The sequence below is a fragment of the Neltuma alba genome, unplaced genomic scaffold (assembly GCF_004799145.2).
Source record: "Neltuma alba isolate B1F8T4 unplaced genomic scaffold, ASM479914v2 tig00011497_pilon, whole genome shotgun sequence".
NCBI lineage: Eukaryota > Viridiplantae > Streptophyta > Magnoliopsida > Fabales > Fabaceae > Neltuma > Neltuma alba.
In genome coordinates, this window is record NW_021636165.1 from 281,205 (window position 1) to 296,607 (window position 15,403).

The 15,403-nt window shown below is 30.5% G+C and overlaps 1 protein-coding gene and 1 long non-coding RNA gene across 3 annotated transcripts; both read left to right on the plus strand.

Annotated features, from left to right (window-relative positions):
- The first annotated feature begins 267 nt into the window (after positions 1–267).
- Positions 268–1,714, plus strand: LOC114714229 (uncharacterized). Its single transcript, XR_003737430.1, has 4 exons — positions 268–299; positions 896–971; positions 1,455–1,514; positions 1,601–1,714. It is a non-coding gene; the product is annotated as an uncharacterized LOC114714229 (long non-coding RNA).
- Positions 1,715–11,241: 9,527 nt separating this feature from the next.
- Positions 11,242–14,091, plus strand: LOC114714227 (mitogen-activated protein kinase kinase kinase 5-like). Of its 2 annotated transcripts, XM_028898955.1 has the most exons (7): positions 11,242–11,946; positions 12,140–12,202; positions 12,284–12,435; positions 12,598–12,673; positions 13,132–13,191; positions 13,266–13,385; positions 13,765–14,091. In XM_028898955.1, exons 1-7 carry the CDS (start codon positions 11,491–11,493, stop codon positions 13,924–13,926), a joined length of 1,089 nt encoding a protein of 362 aa, XP_028754788.1. In that variant the 5' UTR covers positions 11,242–11,490; the 3' UTR covers positions 13,927–14,091. The 2 variants fall into 2 exon arrangements, with proteins under 2 accessions (XP_028754788.1, XP_028754789.1); XM_028898956.1 differs by lacking the exon at positions 13,266–13,385.
- The last annotated feature ends 1,312 nt before the right edge of the window (positions 14,092–15,403 follow it).

Genomic DNA, 15,403 nt, shown 5'->3' on the forward strand with positions numbered 1-15,403 from the left:
AGGAAAACGAAATTCTCAGCCAACTGGAACATCCGAATATTATAAAGTATTATGGCAGTGAAAGAGTAAGTTGTGCACTGAGTAGCCATAAGTTTTTACATTTTGCGTGCGGTGTCTAGTTAACACATGTCGGTTTAGGTTGGAAACCAGATATGGCTACTCATGGAATATGTTGAAACTGGGACACTGACGAGATACATCAGTGAACGCGGAGCTTTCCACGAACGTTTAGTTAAAGATATCAGTTTCCAAATTCTCTCTGCGTTGGCTTACTTACACAGCAAAAGAATAGTCCACAGGTATGCATTCCATAATCCTGTCTCTGTACTCAGTAGTATTATGTGCAATACTGCATCAGTTCCATGGAACTGCAAGTATTATCTATTTTTGGTATGTTCATCGATCTCCCTCCAACTGCTTGGTTTATAATGATATGCAAATATTTCGTCGTGATTTGCGCTTAATTATACTCATCAACCGTATGGTCCAGCCAAATTGGTAATAAAATATACTCCCTCCGTTCCTTATTATAAGAGACATTTGATGCTTATGGCATGTTCCTATATATAAGAGACACTTACAAGTTGTCTCTACTTTTTTGTGTTGATTTACTATTTTACCCATATTTATTATCTCCAACTCACACTCTCTCTCCCTCCCACTTCTCTTTCTTTTAATAATTTAATTATTCTTTCTCATGCTCTCTCTCCTTATTAATGAGGGCATTTTTGGAAAAAAATTATACTTTTTACACATTAATTGTTCTTAACTAATTTTAACTGTTTTTTTTATCAACGTACTTCGGTTATTTGTCTCTTATAATAAGGAACGGAGGGAGTATTGTTTTAATCTTAAGTAATTCAACTTTTTCCCCTTTGCTCTTATGCTTATATAGGGATATCAAGGCGGATAACATTCTCGTTGATTCTTATGGCTTTGTAAAGCTTATTGACTTTGGTTTGGCTAAACATGTAAGTACTTGAATATCTCTCCTGTTGCATCTAGTAAACAAATTAACCTTGCCTATTAGCTCAGTTACAGTTATTTTCTATATAATGAAATTACTCCTCCGGTCCTTAATATAGGGCCCAATTGTTGAGTTGGTTTTGGTCCTAAATATAAGACCCATTTCTCATTTATCAATTTTCTCTAAATTACCTTTATGAATACTCCCTCAACTATAATCAAGTAGAAGAGAAAGAGGAGGTATTAAGAAAGATGATTATGGTGTTTTAGGAAAATCGTGCCACATTTTTTATAATTAACTAACTTACCTAATTTAATCAAATTAGTTAAATGGGTCTTATAATAAAGACCGGAGGAGTATTAATATTTCCTTATCCCTTTAACACTTCTTTCCTCCTCTTCACTTATTCAACAATAATGTTTTTGTCCTCTTCACTTTTTAGTCCCTCTGAGTCAGCAAGGCTAAGGGGCTTTTCTGTGTTGAACAGGGGCATGAATCTATGGGCAGTGACTCCTTGTGGGGAACTTCACATTATGCAGCTCCAGAGGTATCTGCATTTTTCATACTTTATATATATATCATCATAATTTACCAGAACTATTAATTAATTAATAAACCATGTTTCTCATACAGACTCTTCAGAATCAAGAATATAGCAGCTCGGGTGAAGCCTATAGCGCTGATATATGGAGTTTGGGTTGTGTAATCATTGAAATGTTCACAGGGAAGCGCCCTTGGCTTGATCTTGATTGGGTATAACACTTCTCAACAGTTACTGTCTTTCATTTTCTATTCAGACAAATATATATACACTAAGTAGGGTGGTAAATAACTGATGTTTCAATTATAGTTAAACTTATTACTCCCTCCGTCCTTTATTATAAGAGACATTTGATGTTTATGGCATGTTCCTATATATAAGAGACACTTACAAGTTGTCTCTACTTTTTTGTATTGATTTACTATTTTACCCATATTTATTATTTCCAACTCACACTCTCTCTCCCTCCCACTTCTCTTTCTTTTAATAATTTAATTGTTCTCTTTCATGTTCTCTCTCCTTATTAATGAGGGCATTTTTGGAAAAAAATTATACTTTTTACACATTAATTGTTCTTAACTAATTTTAACTGTTTTTTTGATCAACGTACTTCGGTTATTTGTCTCTTATAATAAGGAACGGAGGGAGTATTAAATAGAATCATTTTATGCAGCGGCAGGTCAACCGAGAAGTGTGTTGGAACAAGCCAGATCCTGAAATACCAATGGATTTGTCGACTGAGGGTCAAGAGTTTGTCCAATTGTGCTTCGAAAGAAATCCAGCCAAGCGGCTATCAGCTTCAGAATTACTACAACATCCATTCTTGTCTTCATGAAAGCACAGACTTGCAGAAAAGGCACAACAGAGGAAAGAAAATCCTAAAGATAGAGAAAGAAAGAGAAGAGAATTATGATAGTATAGATGATTACGGCTATTCTGCCAAGTTATATAGGGCTGAATTAACTTCCAATCTCGACATACTTCTACTTTATATATATATATATATATATATATATATATGGGGGGGGGAGAGAGATTTTTTATTTGGTGCTGAAACTCACCGATATGTTGATATTTTTTATGGGAAAAACTGCTGGCAAATCCTATACAAAACCAAACCATGCATGCTTAAGTTTTGTCCTTATGTTTATAAATTTTCAAAACTTGGTTTAAACTTGTGTTGGAAAACTGTTCCCCGGAGCAAAATCAAAAAAGAACATTGTGGAACAAGTTCAGTCTTAGAATATTTAAACTGGTGCTACCTTCCCCCTCTCGGAACCTCTCCTCTTCCCTTCCCATCCTCTCTCGTCCTCTTTCTTTTCTAACCATTAGATTAACATATTTTAACATGTAATATTTTAATTTTTATAAACTATTTATAAAAATAATTTTAAAAATATTTAGTACATTTGCAAACCATTATAATTAAATTTTGATAGACTTTGTAGTTTATTATTTAGCTTTATAATTAATAATAATTTTAAAAAGATTTAAATCTGAACTGTTAAAGTATTAATCCAATGGTTAAAAAAAAAAAAAAGAAGAAAGAAGAGAGGTTCCAAACCATCGCGAAAACTTAGCCTTTTGGAATCATTTTTACTCAAACAACTCATGTAGTTACTATAAAATAGGTGTACAATCAAACTGCGTAGGTTTTCACTTGGAAATATCATAATGAATCCATATTTTTAAATATTTATTTTCAAATAATATTAATTGTTAGAGGGCTGATTCAACATAAATCATAATGTACTCAAAACTAATTTAAAAATATTAAGAAAACAATATAAACACGTAGGAAAAGTAATCCTAAAAGAAGTTGAAACAACCAAAACAAATAAATTAATTACCCACAAGGAACAAACTTATAAAATTATTGAAACTAAAAAATTAATTGTAGCCAATACTTTGAGCATTTCAAAGATATAAAAATATTATAGCACACATTATGTAGGGTGAATAATAAGAAAACAAAATGGTCATTGCTATTTATGTGTAAAAGGTAACTACCACCTCCCGTCCTTAATATAAGAGTTTGTTTGATTTTTATTTTGGTTCTAAATATAATAACTCAATCTACTTTATCTCTCATATTTAACCTTTTTTTTTTCTAAAATAGTCCTTATAATAATGGTAGTTACAACCAATACATTTGATTAGTAAGGATATTTTAAGAAAGACAATACCTATTTATTATAAATAACTAACTTAACTAGTTCCTTTTCTTAATCTATTCAAATTAGCCAACTAACTCTTATATTAAGGACCAGAGTTAGATTACCTAATGATAAGGGAGGCTCATGGTAAGGGGTAACTATAATTACTGAGGCAAGAGAAGTCTATTAGCATGATTTTATTTTGGATTTGTTGATAGTAGATGCTATTTGGGCAATTTAATGAATCTCATGGCTTTACTTGGGAAATTGAGAGGACAAGCTGCTTTTACATGTCATACGGAAATGAGTAAACTTCAATGAGGTGAATTTACTTTATTTAAATTTACAATAGTTTTATTATTATAAATTTTCTTTGCTTTTTATTTTGATGGTTCTGATTTGGATGCTTCTCAATGAGGCAAGTAAACCTCACTGATTTAATTATGATGCACTTAAATAATATTGGTCTCTTCTCCATCTGTTTGTTACTGCACCACTTGCAATTTAGCCTTATGTGGTTCTCGCTTCACTCTGTTATCTCTCCTCTTGCGCTTCTTTCCTCTCCATTGCTTCACAACATGCGTTTCTTTTTTTTCTCCCGCCTCTTGTCAAATTGAAAAGGGCCAGGGTTTATTTTCCTCCAATGTCCATAATTTTTGTGATTTATTTAAAATAGAATAAATAAATTTAAAAAATAAAATTTATATTTCTAAGATCTTATTTTTGAACAAGTCTCATAAAGATATTCATGCACAAATTTCATTAGGCATTATATCTTCTATTCTCTCTCATTTCAAACTGTATAATGAAATCTGAAAGAGGGTTAGAGCTTTTTTGTCCAAATTTTGTATTATTTTATTTTTCACAATAGAATTTGTGAAAAATATCTTTGAAAGATTGTATTAAGATTTTGTTTCTAGATGAAACTTTTAAGGATGTGGAATAATTTAAAAAATAAAGAGAAAGCTGCATAATAAAAATTTTAAAACATTATACGAAAAGATAAAAAATTGTGCTAATATTTTGTTTTTACAAAAAACTTATAAGGATATGGAAAATTTTGAAAAATAATCTTTAACAACTCAAAAAAATTATTTATATAAATGTTTTAAAAATTTAGGAAAGAGGAAATATCTTATTTGCTGGTAAAAAAAGAAAGAAAATATCTTATTTTTAACAATAATTATTGTCTTGTATTTAAAATAAAGAAAAGAAGGTTATGAAGTAAAAATTCAATTAAAATTATAGTGAATAATAAAAGATGGGGCTAAGACTTTGTTTTTAAAAGAAACTTATTTATAATTTAAAAAATAGTAGTTTTCAACAACCTTAAAGAAATGATTTTTCTAGTTTTTATTTTTTTTATATACTTAAAAAAGGCAAGCACAATCAACATTTGCAATGCCTTTTATTTGACCGGATTTCAAAGCCTATTAAAACAATGTTTTACGCAGTCACATAATTGAGCCATAAGACATAAAGCCCGAAAATCTCAATTGCAAACCATATATCATTTATGATGACTTTGAACAATAATTTAACTGTGGAATCTGTTAAGAGGATTTATTTTCTTGTATTATTTTGGTTGATATTTTTTTTTGGCTAAAACAAAGGTATCCTTCTATTGGAGGCAATCCTATTCGAAACACTGTCGGCACTAAATGTGGACACCTCTACCAATAGAAATTCGAACCTTGGTTCACCAAACTAACCCCTTTCGCTAGACTCAATCTCAATTGGTTTTTTGGTTGATATTTGTGTTAGATGTTCTTTTACCCAGAAGTCTTCCTTTCTTGTATTGGGCCTCGGCCCAAGGAGTCAATATTTATATGTGTTATACACCGATACTAAAGATGGAAATAGACCAGGCCAGGCTAGGCCTTGCTCTTAACAGGCTAGGCAAGTTTTGTGGCCTATTAGTCTGAGCCTGGCCTGTAGCCTGTTACAAGCTACTTTTCAGCTTGAGCCTGGCATGTATAAAGGCCTAACTTGGCCTAAAGCTTGTTAAAAAACCTGTATTTTTAAAAAATTCAAATTACAGTTATATATATATTTTTAAAAAAACTAAGATTAAAAAAAGCGTACATAATAATTAATTTTTTAGTCTTGTCTTTTATTTAAATTTTAATATCATAAGTACTATTTTAAATCTTAATTATAATTTACAAGGATATTATTGAAAATTAGTTGTAATTGTATGTCAAAATTTGAAACAAGACTACGTCTAAGTGCACACAAAAAATTAAAATTAAGACAAATAAATAAAGAGAGAAAAACTATTAATTTTGCAATGAATAAAGAATGTATCATAATTTAATTAACATAATATATAAGTTAATTAATTTATCATTCTTGGAACAAAATTTTTCTTTCCTATTTTATTTATATTTTTTAAGATTTAGAGATCACATTATTTATTGATATTATTATTTTAAATTATATTTGTATTTTTACTTGTCAACTAAACTTCAAAATCTAAGAAATGATTAAACTATTAACTATATATTAAAATTAAAAAATAAATTAAAAGGGCACATACTATTAACTAATTTTTTCATATATTATAATTATAAATTTTTAACAAGTTCAGGCTGGCCTAACAGGCTTTTTAGAAACCCTAAGCCTGGCCTGTTTAGTTAACAGGCTTTTAAACAGGCCTGAGCCTAGTCTCTTTTAAAAAACAGGTCAGACCAAGCTAGACCAAATGCAAGTCAGGTCATAGGCTCCTGACAAGCCGGCTGGCTTGTTTCCACTCCTAATTGATACACACAATGTAATGGTCCTCTAGGCCTTTCCATCAATAATAATCATGAATTATTCAACAAATACATAACTTCACAGAGTCAATGTTAACTATTTTTAAAAGTGACGTGGAGGAAGAGTTTATTTATATATATCGATTTCACAGTTTTGAAAAGTCAAGACACCAAAAAAGAGCTATGTAGACTGTGTTGCCTTTAGAATGATGACCTTTGAAAGAATAGTTGAATTAAAAATAAGGATACACTGAAATATGGAATCTCACTTGTGGTATGGAAGTATTGCACTTTCTAACCTTTTTTTTTTAAGGTCAAAGCAAAATGATATTTATAAATAAAATAAAGTAAGGTTACAATTCATAAGTGACGTGGAGGAAGAGTTTATATATATATATATATATATATATCGATTTCACAGGTTTGAAAAGTCAAGACACCAAAAAGAGCTACGTAGACTGTGTTGCCTTTAGAATATATGATGACCTTTGAAAGAATAGTTGAATTAAAAATAGGGATACACTGAAATGTGGAATCTCACTTGTGGCATGGAAGTATTGCACTTTCTAACTTCTTTTTATTTTTTTTGACCAGGGGACTTTCTAACTTCTTTTTAGGTTAAAGCAAAATGATATTTATAAATAAAATAAAGTAAGTTTACAATTCATAAGTGACGTGGAGGAAGAGTTTATTTGTATATTACTTCCTGTCCTTAATATAATACCTTGTTTGACTTTCATTTTGGTCTTAAATATAAGATCCTAATCTATTTTGTCTATCATATTTATGTATTTTTTTCAAGGTAGTCTTTGTAATAAGGGTAATTCTAATCAATATACTTTATTAGCAAAGATATTTTAGGAAAGACAACACCTATGTATTACAAATAACTAACTTAATTTATTTTTTTAATCTCTTCAAATTAATCAACTAGCTCTTATAATTAAGACCAAAAGTAATATATCGATTTCATAGGTTTGAAAAGTCAAGACACCAAAAACAGCTATATAGACTGTGTTGCCTTTAGAATGATGACCTTTGAAAGAATAGTTGAATTAAAAATAGGGATGCACTGAAATGTGGAATCTCACTTGGGGCATGGAAGTATTGCACTTTCTAACTTTTTTTTTAGGTTAAAGCAAAATGATATTTATAAATAAAATAAAGTAAGGTTACAATTCATAAGTGACGTGGAGGAAGAGTTTATTTGTATACTACTTCCAGTCCTTAATATAATACTTTGTTTGACTTTTATTTTGATCCTAAATATAAGATCCTAATCTATTTTGTCTCTCATATTTATGTATTTTTTTAAGGTAATCCTTGTAATAAGGGTAATTCTAACCAATATACTTTATTAGCAAAGATATTTTAGGAAAGACAACACCTATGTATTACAAATAACTAATTTAATTTATTTTCTTAATCTCCTCAAATTAATCAACTAGCTCTTATAATTAGGATCAAAAGTAGTATATCAATTTCACAGGTTTGAAAAGTCAAGACACCAAAAACAGCTATATAGACTGTGTTGCCTTTAGAATGATGACCTTTGAAAGAATAGTTGAATTAAAAATAAGGATGCACTGAAATGTGGAATCTCACTTGTGGTATGGAAGTATTGCACTTTCTAACTGTTTTTTTTGGGTCAAAGCAAAACGATATTTATAAATAAAATAAAGTAAGAATTTAAAAGTTGGTGTGAAATTTAGAAGTAAGAATTTTGGCAAAAAAAAATTTAAAAGTAAAAATGATATTCTTTTGTTTCCCTTGTTATAAGTCTAAAAATTTACTTTCTCCGGCAGTTTAGAAGTTTATTTTCTGTGATTTTTTTTTCATAAACTTGGATTAATTCAAATTTTGATTTCCTAATTTTGGTTTTGATCTCAAATTTCAAATTATAGATTTTGGTCTCTTAGCTTTCTTTTCATTCATGACATTAGTCCTTATAATGTAATAAAAACTTAGATTATTTTGTTCTTTCAAGATCCAAAACTTATAGTTTAAAACTTGAGGAATCAAAACCAAAACGAAGACAAACTTAATAAACCAAAGATTATATTAACCCTATAAATTACAAATAATAAATTTACGTATATTGAAAAATTATTTAAAAGCAATAAATATATTCTTATAATAAATGAGAAAAAAAAATAAAAGAGAAACTATGAACAAAATGTTATAAGAAGGAGTGTGATAAAAGAGAGGATAAGTAAATAAGGTTAAAATTGAAAAAAAAAACGTATTAAATGTTAATCCTTCCTCTCAAAAATTTTGGGAGATATTTATTTATCAAAATAACGTGTAAATAAAAGAATGGATAAAACACTGTTCTTTTTTTTTTTTTTTGGTTGGTCAAAGGATAAAACACTGTTCAGTTCCTTCGTTAGTTGCTGGCTTTGAATTCAATATGGAGAGTGCGGCTAACGCTCCAAGACGAAGACTCAAAGCTTTCTTTGAACCATATCTCTGTTCTGTTCTGTTTGTTTGTGTTTTTTTTTCCGGGTAATACCCTTGAACCATCTCTTTGTTTTACCAAGTGATAATTAGTTTTACAGTAGCTTTATTTTATTCTTAATATAATAACTAGTTTAACTTTTAGTTTGATTTTAAATGTTATTTAGCTTTTTTTTTTCAAGAGAGTCATTATAGTAGTTGTATATATTAAAAGTCTTATCAAATAATAATTATAGACAATACATTTGATTAGTAAAAATATTTTAAGGAAATCAACATAGTTATTACAAACAACTAAGCTAGCTAATTTTCTTAATCTACTTTAATTAGTCAAGTAGTTCTTATATTAAGGACTAAAAGTAGTATTATAAAGATATGATTTTAGTTATTTTTAGTATACATTGATTTTTATGACATGGCTTTTAAAAAATAAGAAAAACCCAAAAAAATAAATTTAAAATACCAAAATTTTAAATTAGAAATAACCACAAAAATGTGTTATTATTTGTTTTTCAAATGTTATTAATTATTATTAAAGTGTAGCGAACTAAGCTGATGTGAAATTTTAAAATTTAAAAGTATTTTTTAAGAATTTTTTTCTTAAAAATATCTCTTTTCGTTGTGGGAAAATGCTCTGATACTTTCCTTGCCTCTAAGTAAACGAAAGCAAAGCAGTCAAGTCAGAGAACATCAGATGAAAACAAATGAGAGGTCTAAAATGGCTATTGGATAATTATTTATGATTGTTCTGCCTCTCTCTGATCAGTAATATAAAAATTATACAACTAATTTATAGGTATTAAAAAAATTAGTTTAGTTAATAATTCTTTATCAATAAATATTATTTTTTATAAAATATTTTTATTAACAATGTGTATTATTACTTGATGACAAAATAGATAAATGTTAGAGAGAATTAAAGTAGATTGAAATATTATATTTAGAGCCAAGTTGAATACTCAATCATATTAAAGATCAGCCGTAGTACTTAACAATGAATGAATTCCACATTGATTAAAAATCACATATTACATAGTAAATTAAAAGAAATGGCTGGCTATTAATGAACAATTTAAATTGATGAGTAGTATTGATTGAGCACAGGTGGTAATCACATTATATGATGTCAAGAAAAAGCTAATAACCTCATACTCCAGTGCTAGAAAAATATTTTTATAAAGAAGAGGTCACAAATTTAATTTTACTTATAATTTTAATCGTTAGTATCTAACTTCTACGTATCAATCCTTGCAAATACAATTTTAGTCCGTCCGGACCCTTTATGATACTTTATCCCCGGGGCACTAGTTTAAGATCGGCCAATTCCTTTGGGACAAATAACCTGATTTCATTCCCAGTATTTTCAAAAGGATGACTATTCTGACATGCCCTAAACGTCATGTTAATTATTACCTCGGTCCTTAATACATGATTCAGTTAGGATTAAATTTGATTATAAATATAAGATGTCAATTTATTTTTATATCATCTTTTCTCGAAATATCTCTATTAATTCTAAGAGATTCTCACCAATGGACAATTCTAATTATTTAATACTTATGATTGAAGAGAATAGTTTAAGAACATGCATATTTGTAATAATCCTTAAATTAATTATCTAGTTTTTATATGATTAATCAATGCTATAAAATAAAGAGATCAATGCTCTGCAAGGTAAAGATAAAAAACTTCAGTCAAACATTGCGACTGATGACTTGTGTGGCCAGTTTATTTGCTGACCGTGTTTGTCTCTCCTTATTTTGCAGTCTTCATCACTGTATTATTGGTAAATCCAACTCATTCCCAATCCAACCACTCGCTCTTTTCCATCCAAACACTCGCTTAATCTAATATAAGTATGATAGTTGATGTTTTGTTTCAAATAACAGTTGGTTTTTTTTTTTTTGGTTAATGAAATGTCATGCCCGGGGGTTGGTGCTAGTTCCATGAAACAAAGAGATCAATCTTCTAGAAGGTAATGATCAAAAACTTCAGTCAAACGCTGGCCCCCCAAAAAAAAAAAAAAACCCTTCAGTCAAACATGGCGACTGACTTCTGTGGTCAGGAGACGACATTGGCTGACTCTGTTTTTCTCTCCAGTCTTGAACCCTATATTATCAGTAAATCCAACTCATTCCCCACCCAACCGCTTGCTTCTTCCCTCCTCTGCAACTTGCACTCACGGTGTGGTCTCTCTCCAGGTAAATTTAGCTGACCTGTTCCCCGGGTTTCTTTTTTTTTTTAATGAAAACCAAACTATAATTTTAAAATTACTTTTATGGTTTACGAAACAAATACATGAAAAACACCTCTTTGGCGTTCTTTTGATCACGTTTTGGTCTTTCCTTCTCTATATGCAGATAAGTAGTTTGATTATTGGGGGCGTCTTCTTCTTCCTTTCTTCCTGCAACCTACTCTATCCGTAGACATGTTCGCCCAGAAGAAGAATGATTCATCCCAAAAGCTCTCATATTCAGAAGCCACCATTGCTGCTGCTTGTGGGAAAAACGGCAACTAATGTTGCTTCTTTTGCTTTTAGAAAAAGAAGACATTAGGTGATCCCTTTCAAATATAGTCAAATAGATTGACTTGTTGGCAACGGGACAAAGACCAATGGTAGTCAATCATGATGCAGACATGGCCCAGAAGCTAGAAGATGCAACTGATAGATCTGAATCGATTTTGGGTTTGAGAAAGAGTACTGTACGGGGAAATTGTCCACATCTCAGAGCTCGTGTAGCCTCACTCATGGAAGCCGGCACGGCTGCAAAACTTGTGGTGGTGGGAGGAGCTCTTGTTTCCGTGATGGCGGTGCTTTTACGGGGCACAATAATAAGGCTTCAATTTCGTCTCTACGTTGACGCCTCCCACTGGTTTGTCTCAATAAAGCTTTTCGCTGTTTTCCAGTTGTCAATAAGTCCCCCAACTTCACAAATGCCATTCTTTGAAAGGATCATGAACGCCATAATTCTGGTTGAACTTCTTATTCGTCTCGTCCGACTGCTTTACCTTCTCCTGCCACCTCTGTTTCTCTACTTCTTCCCAGGAAAGGAGGTCACCCAGGAAGAGGTGTGCCATTCCTGGCTTTCTTTCTTATACAAACAAGGATTAATTATTTTTATGTTTCTGAGGCGTTTAATCTTTCCTAGATAGCACAAACTAAAATACAATAAAAGCTATCATTCCAATTTTATGAATTCTTTTCCCCATGGAGTGGAATTCCTGTGACAAGTTGGTGTAACAAGTGTGTCTGTTTTTTCAGGGAATCAAAATTCTCAGTCAATTGGAAAATCCAAACACTGTGAAGTGTTATGGAAATGAAATTGTAAGTATTCTCCTCATTGAAGTTGATGAGGGAACTATATGCACAATTAATTGATCACTTATTGGTTCATGCAATGAGCAGGTTGGACGCTACATTTCTCTATACATCCAACTAGGTTCACTGAAGAAATATATCTTGGAACTAGGCGTTTTACATGGACCTTTAATTCGACATTTCACTGAACAAATTCTCTCTGGGTTGGATTGCCTGTATAATAAAAGAGTTGTTCATAGGTATGTTCCCATACTTATTACATGGAATACTGCGTGAGTTTTGGTCCTTGTAACACACATCTTGTAGGATAACTAATTTTCAACTAATGTTGGGATTACCTTAATTAATTTATTCCCCCAACCTCTCATTCTTTCTTTATTTTTGTATGTATGATTACATAGGGACATAAAGCCAGACAATCTACTTGTTTATTCTAACAACATAGTAAAGCTGATTAGCTTTGGTTTGGCCAAGCATGTAAGTTCTTGGATCCCTTGTACCACATGTATTCACGTCAATGCCGTTGATTTTTGAACATGAGGCTTCATATCTCCAGTAATTTAAGATGATGTTTCATGTTTAGGATCAGGCGTGTGTCCCACAATACTACTTTCAATTATTAATATACAATCTAATTTACTGATTTGAAAAAATTGGGGAAGATAAAAAACTAATTAATTATAGCATATCTTACATGATCTCTCTAAAATACTTATGTGTATTGTTAGATTATATATCAGTTTTTAAGTTGGGCAAATTAGGTTGAAGAAAACAACAAATATAATACTTTAAAAAATTTATTTAACTTTTTTAATATTTTCAAATTAGTCGATTGAATCTTATATTCAAAATGAATTAGTACTTAACCCTTGGCATTGCTATGATGCTCCCAAGAGTCAAATCATTAACTTAACTGGCTTTTCTATGTTCAATAGCTAGCAGAATCCGTGGGCAAGCACTCAAAGTCAGGAACTCCATATTATGCAGCCCTAGAGGTATATATTTTCATACTCTACATTATATGTTATAAAGTAGTATGTTTTAATAAACTTGTTCCTCGTACATGAAGGTTCTTCGAAAAATAGAATATAAGAGCTCGCGTGAAGCTTCTGCTGCTGATATATGGAGTTTGGGTTGTGTAATCATTAAAATGTTCTCAGGGAAGCGTCCTTGGCCTGGTTTTGAGCCGGTAAACACTTCTACACTCCTATACATATATGCGCGCGCGCGCGCGCGCGCACAGAGCTAACGTTGCATTGGATAATATATATGACTTCTCTATTTGCATGTAAACTTAAATTCTCTTTATTGTTGCTTTACCCAGCACAAACATAACACTTACAATCTTAGAACAGTAGACAAAGCATATAATAATGCACTCAAACGACTAGCTAATCTTTAGGTCTGGCGTTAATGAAGGAGTGCCTTGGTTAAATGCAAGGACAAGTGAGAAATTTGGGTATATTTTTTCATCAAAATAATCTTGGAATTATATCCCATATATGGAGCTTTCATTTATTAATTAATTGATTAATTATATAACCAGAACAAATTCATTTACTAAGCAGGTGCAGGCCTTCTATAAAGTTTGTGTTGAACAGCAACATCCGCCCATACCAGAAGGGTTATGCCAAGAGGGTAAAGATTTTCTGGAACTCTGCTTCACAAGAACTCCGGCTATCTGCTGCAGCATTACTAGACCATTCCTTTGTAAGAGCACAAACAACTAAGCTTGCTGATGGAAGAATGCACAAACTTAGCCTTTTGTGAAGGCTTCAGTTGTTTTGTTTATTTTTATACCCTGAAAGTTTTTACTAAGGGGTATCAGCCACCTAAAAGTTTTTTTGAAGTGCAAATTTGTCTCAAAAATTTAAAATCATGATAATATTATTCTTTACCGCTAAAACTGTTAACGTTTAACGTCACAATTTTATTACTAGGGTGCAATACTGCTATGTTTTTCAACTTTTGGACCAAATTTACACAAAAAAAATTCAAGTATCCAACACTTCTGATTGAAAACTGTAACAAATTTGCATATTAACTCCTTTTTCAAAACGCGCCAAAACGAAGGCTCGTAGCTGTCGAGATACCTCACTTGATACAATGCCACACAGAAAAATATAATGATCAGAAACAAATGAAAACTATTATATTACTGACTTAAATGTATGTGGTCCCAATTCAAATCCAACACAATCTGTTTGACTAAAGAATATTGCTTTTCCGGTCCTAAATATATGACTCTTTTATATATATATATTAGTATAAAAATTTTATATTTAGGACTGGAAGAGTATTATATAAATATATAACGCTATTATATAAGTATATAATGAGGCCAACACACAAGGAGATTGATTTGAGCTTTTGATGCTGCAAAAGTCAACCAAAAACATGGTTGAATAGAGTTTTGTCCAATACCTTGAGAAATACCAAATGTAATTATCAAAAAGTTTTACAAATAAATACGTAATATGTAATAATAAGTTTTAATACAGAAAATTATCACTTGTTATAAATTTTTTTGATAAACACATTCTTTTTTTTTTTGGAAATAATTTTTCCTAATTTCAGTTTAGGAACCACCATGGAAACCAAGGTTAAATTCATAGTGGGAAAAGACAAACTAATTATGGGTCCGTTTGGATTGACAGTAGAAAAAACAGCTTATTTTTAATCTGACTTTCAGAAAAGTAAGATTAGATAAAAGTTAAATTGGATAAGGTGAATTGTATTTGGATTAAAGTTTAAAAAAATTAATTTGTAAAAGTGAGATTGGTAAAAAATTGTTTGAATTATAATTGAATAAAAATAAGTTTGTTTGAGTAAAAAAAATGAGACCCACATTTTGTCTTTCTCTCTCCACTTTTCCAACTCTATAAGCTTTAATTTTTAGCTTTTGACTTAAGTATGTGATTTTAGTATAAGCTCTTAATTTTTAAAACTCTTTTAAACACACTCAAACATGTTAAAAGCCAAAAACCACTTAAAAGTCACTTAATAAAAGCTCAAACTTGGCTCCAATCAGGCACTATGTCCTTTCATGATAGAAAAGTCTCGAGGGTCCCATCATTCAAAGTCATCTCTCAACAACCATATCTATATAATAAATAAAAAAATTAATATAATTTTTAGTTTTTTAAATTTGTGCTAATTTTAATTTTAATATTTCAAGTTCTATATCATAGGTTTTAGTTCCGTAAG

What these genes read in the sequence shown, in the direction of transcription:
- LOC114714227 (XM_028898955.1), top strand. Translation starts at nt 11,491, where the DNA reads ATGGTAGTCAATCATGATGCAGACATGGCCCAGAAGCTAGAAGATGCA. An exon ending in AGTGTTATGGAAATGAAATT is followed by an intron (nt 12,203 to 12,283) that starts GTAAGTATTCTC and finishes TGCAATGAGCAG; the next exon opens with GTTGGACGCTACATTTCTCT. An exon ending in CTTGGCCTGGTTTTGAGCCG is followed by an intron (nt 13,386 to 13,764) that starts GTAAACACTTCT and finishes TTTACTAAGCAG; the next exon opens with GTGCAGGCCTTCTATAAAGT.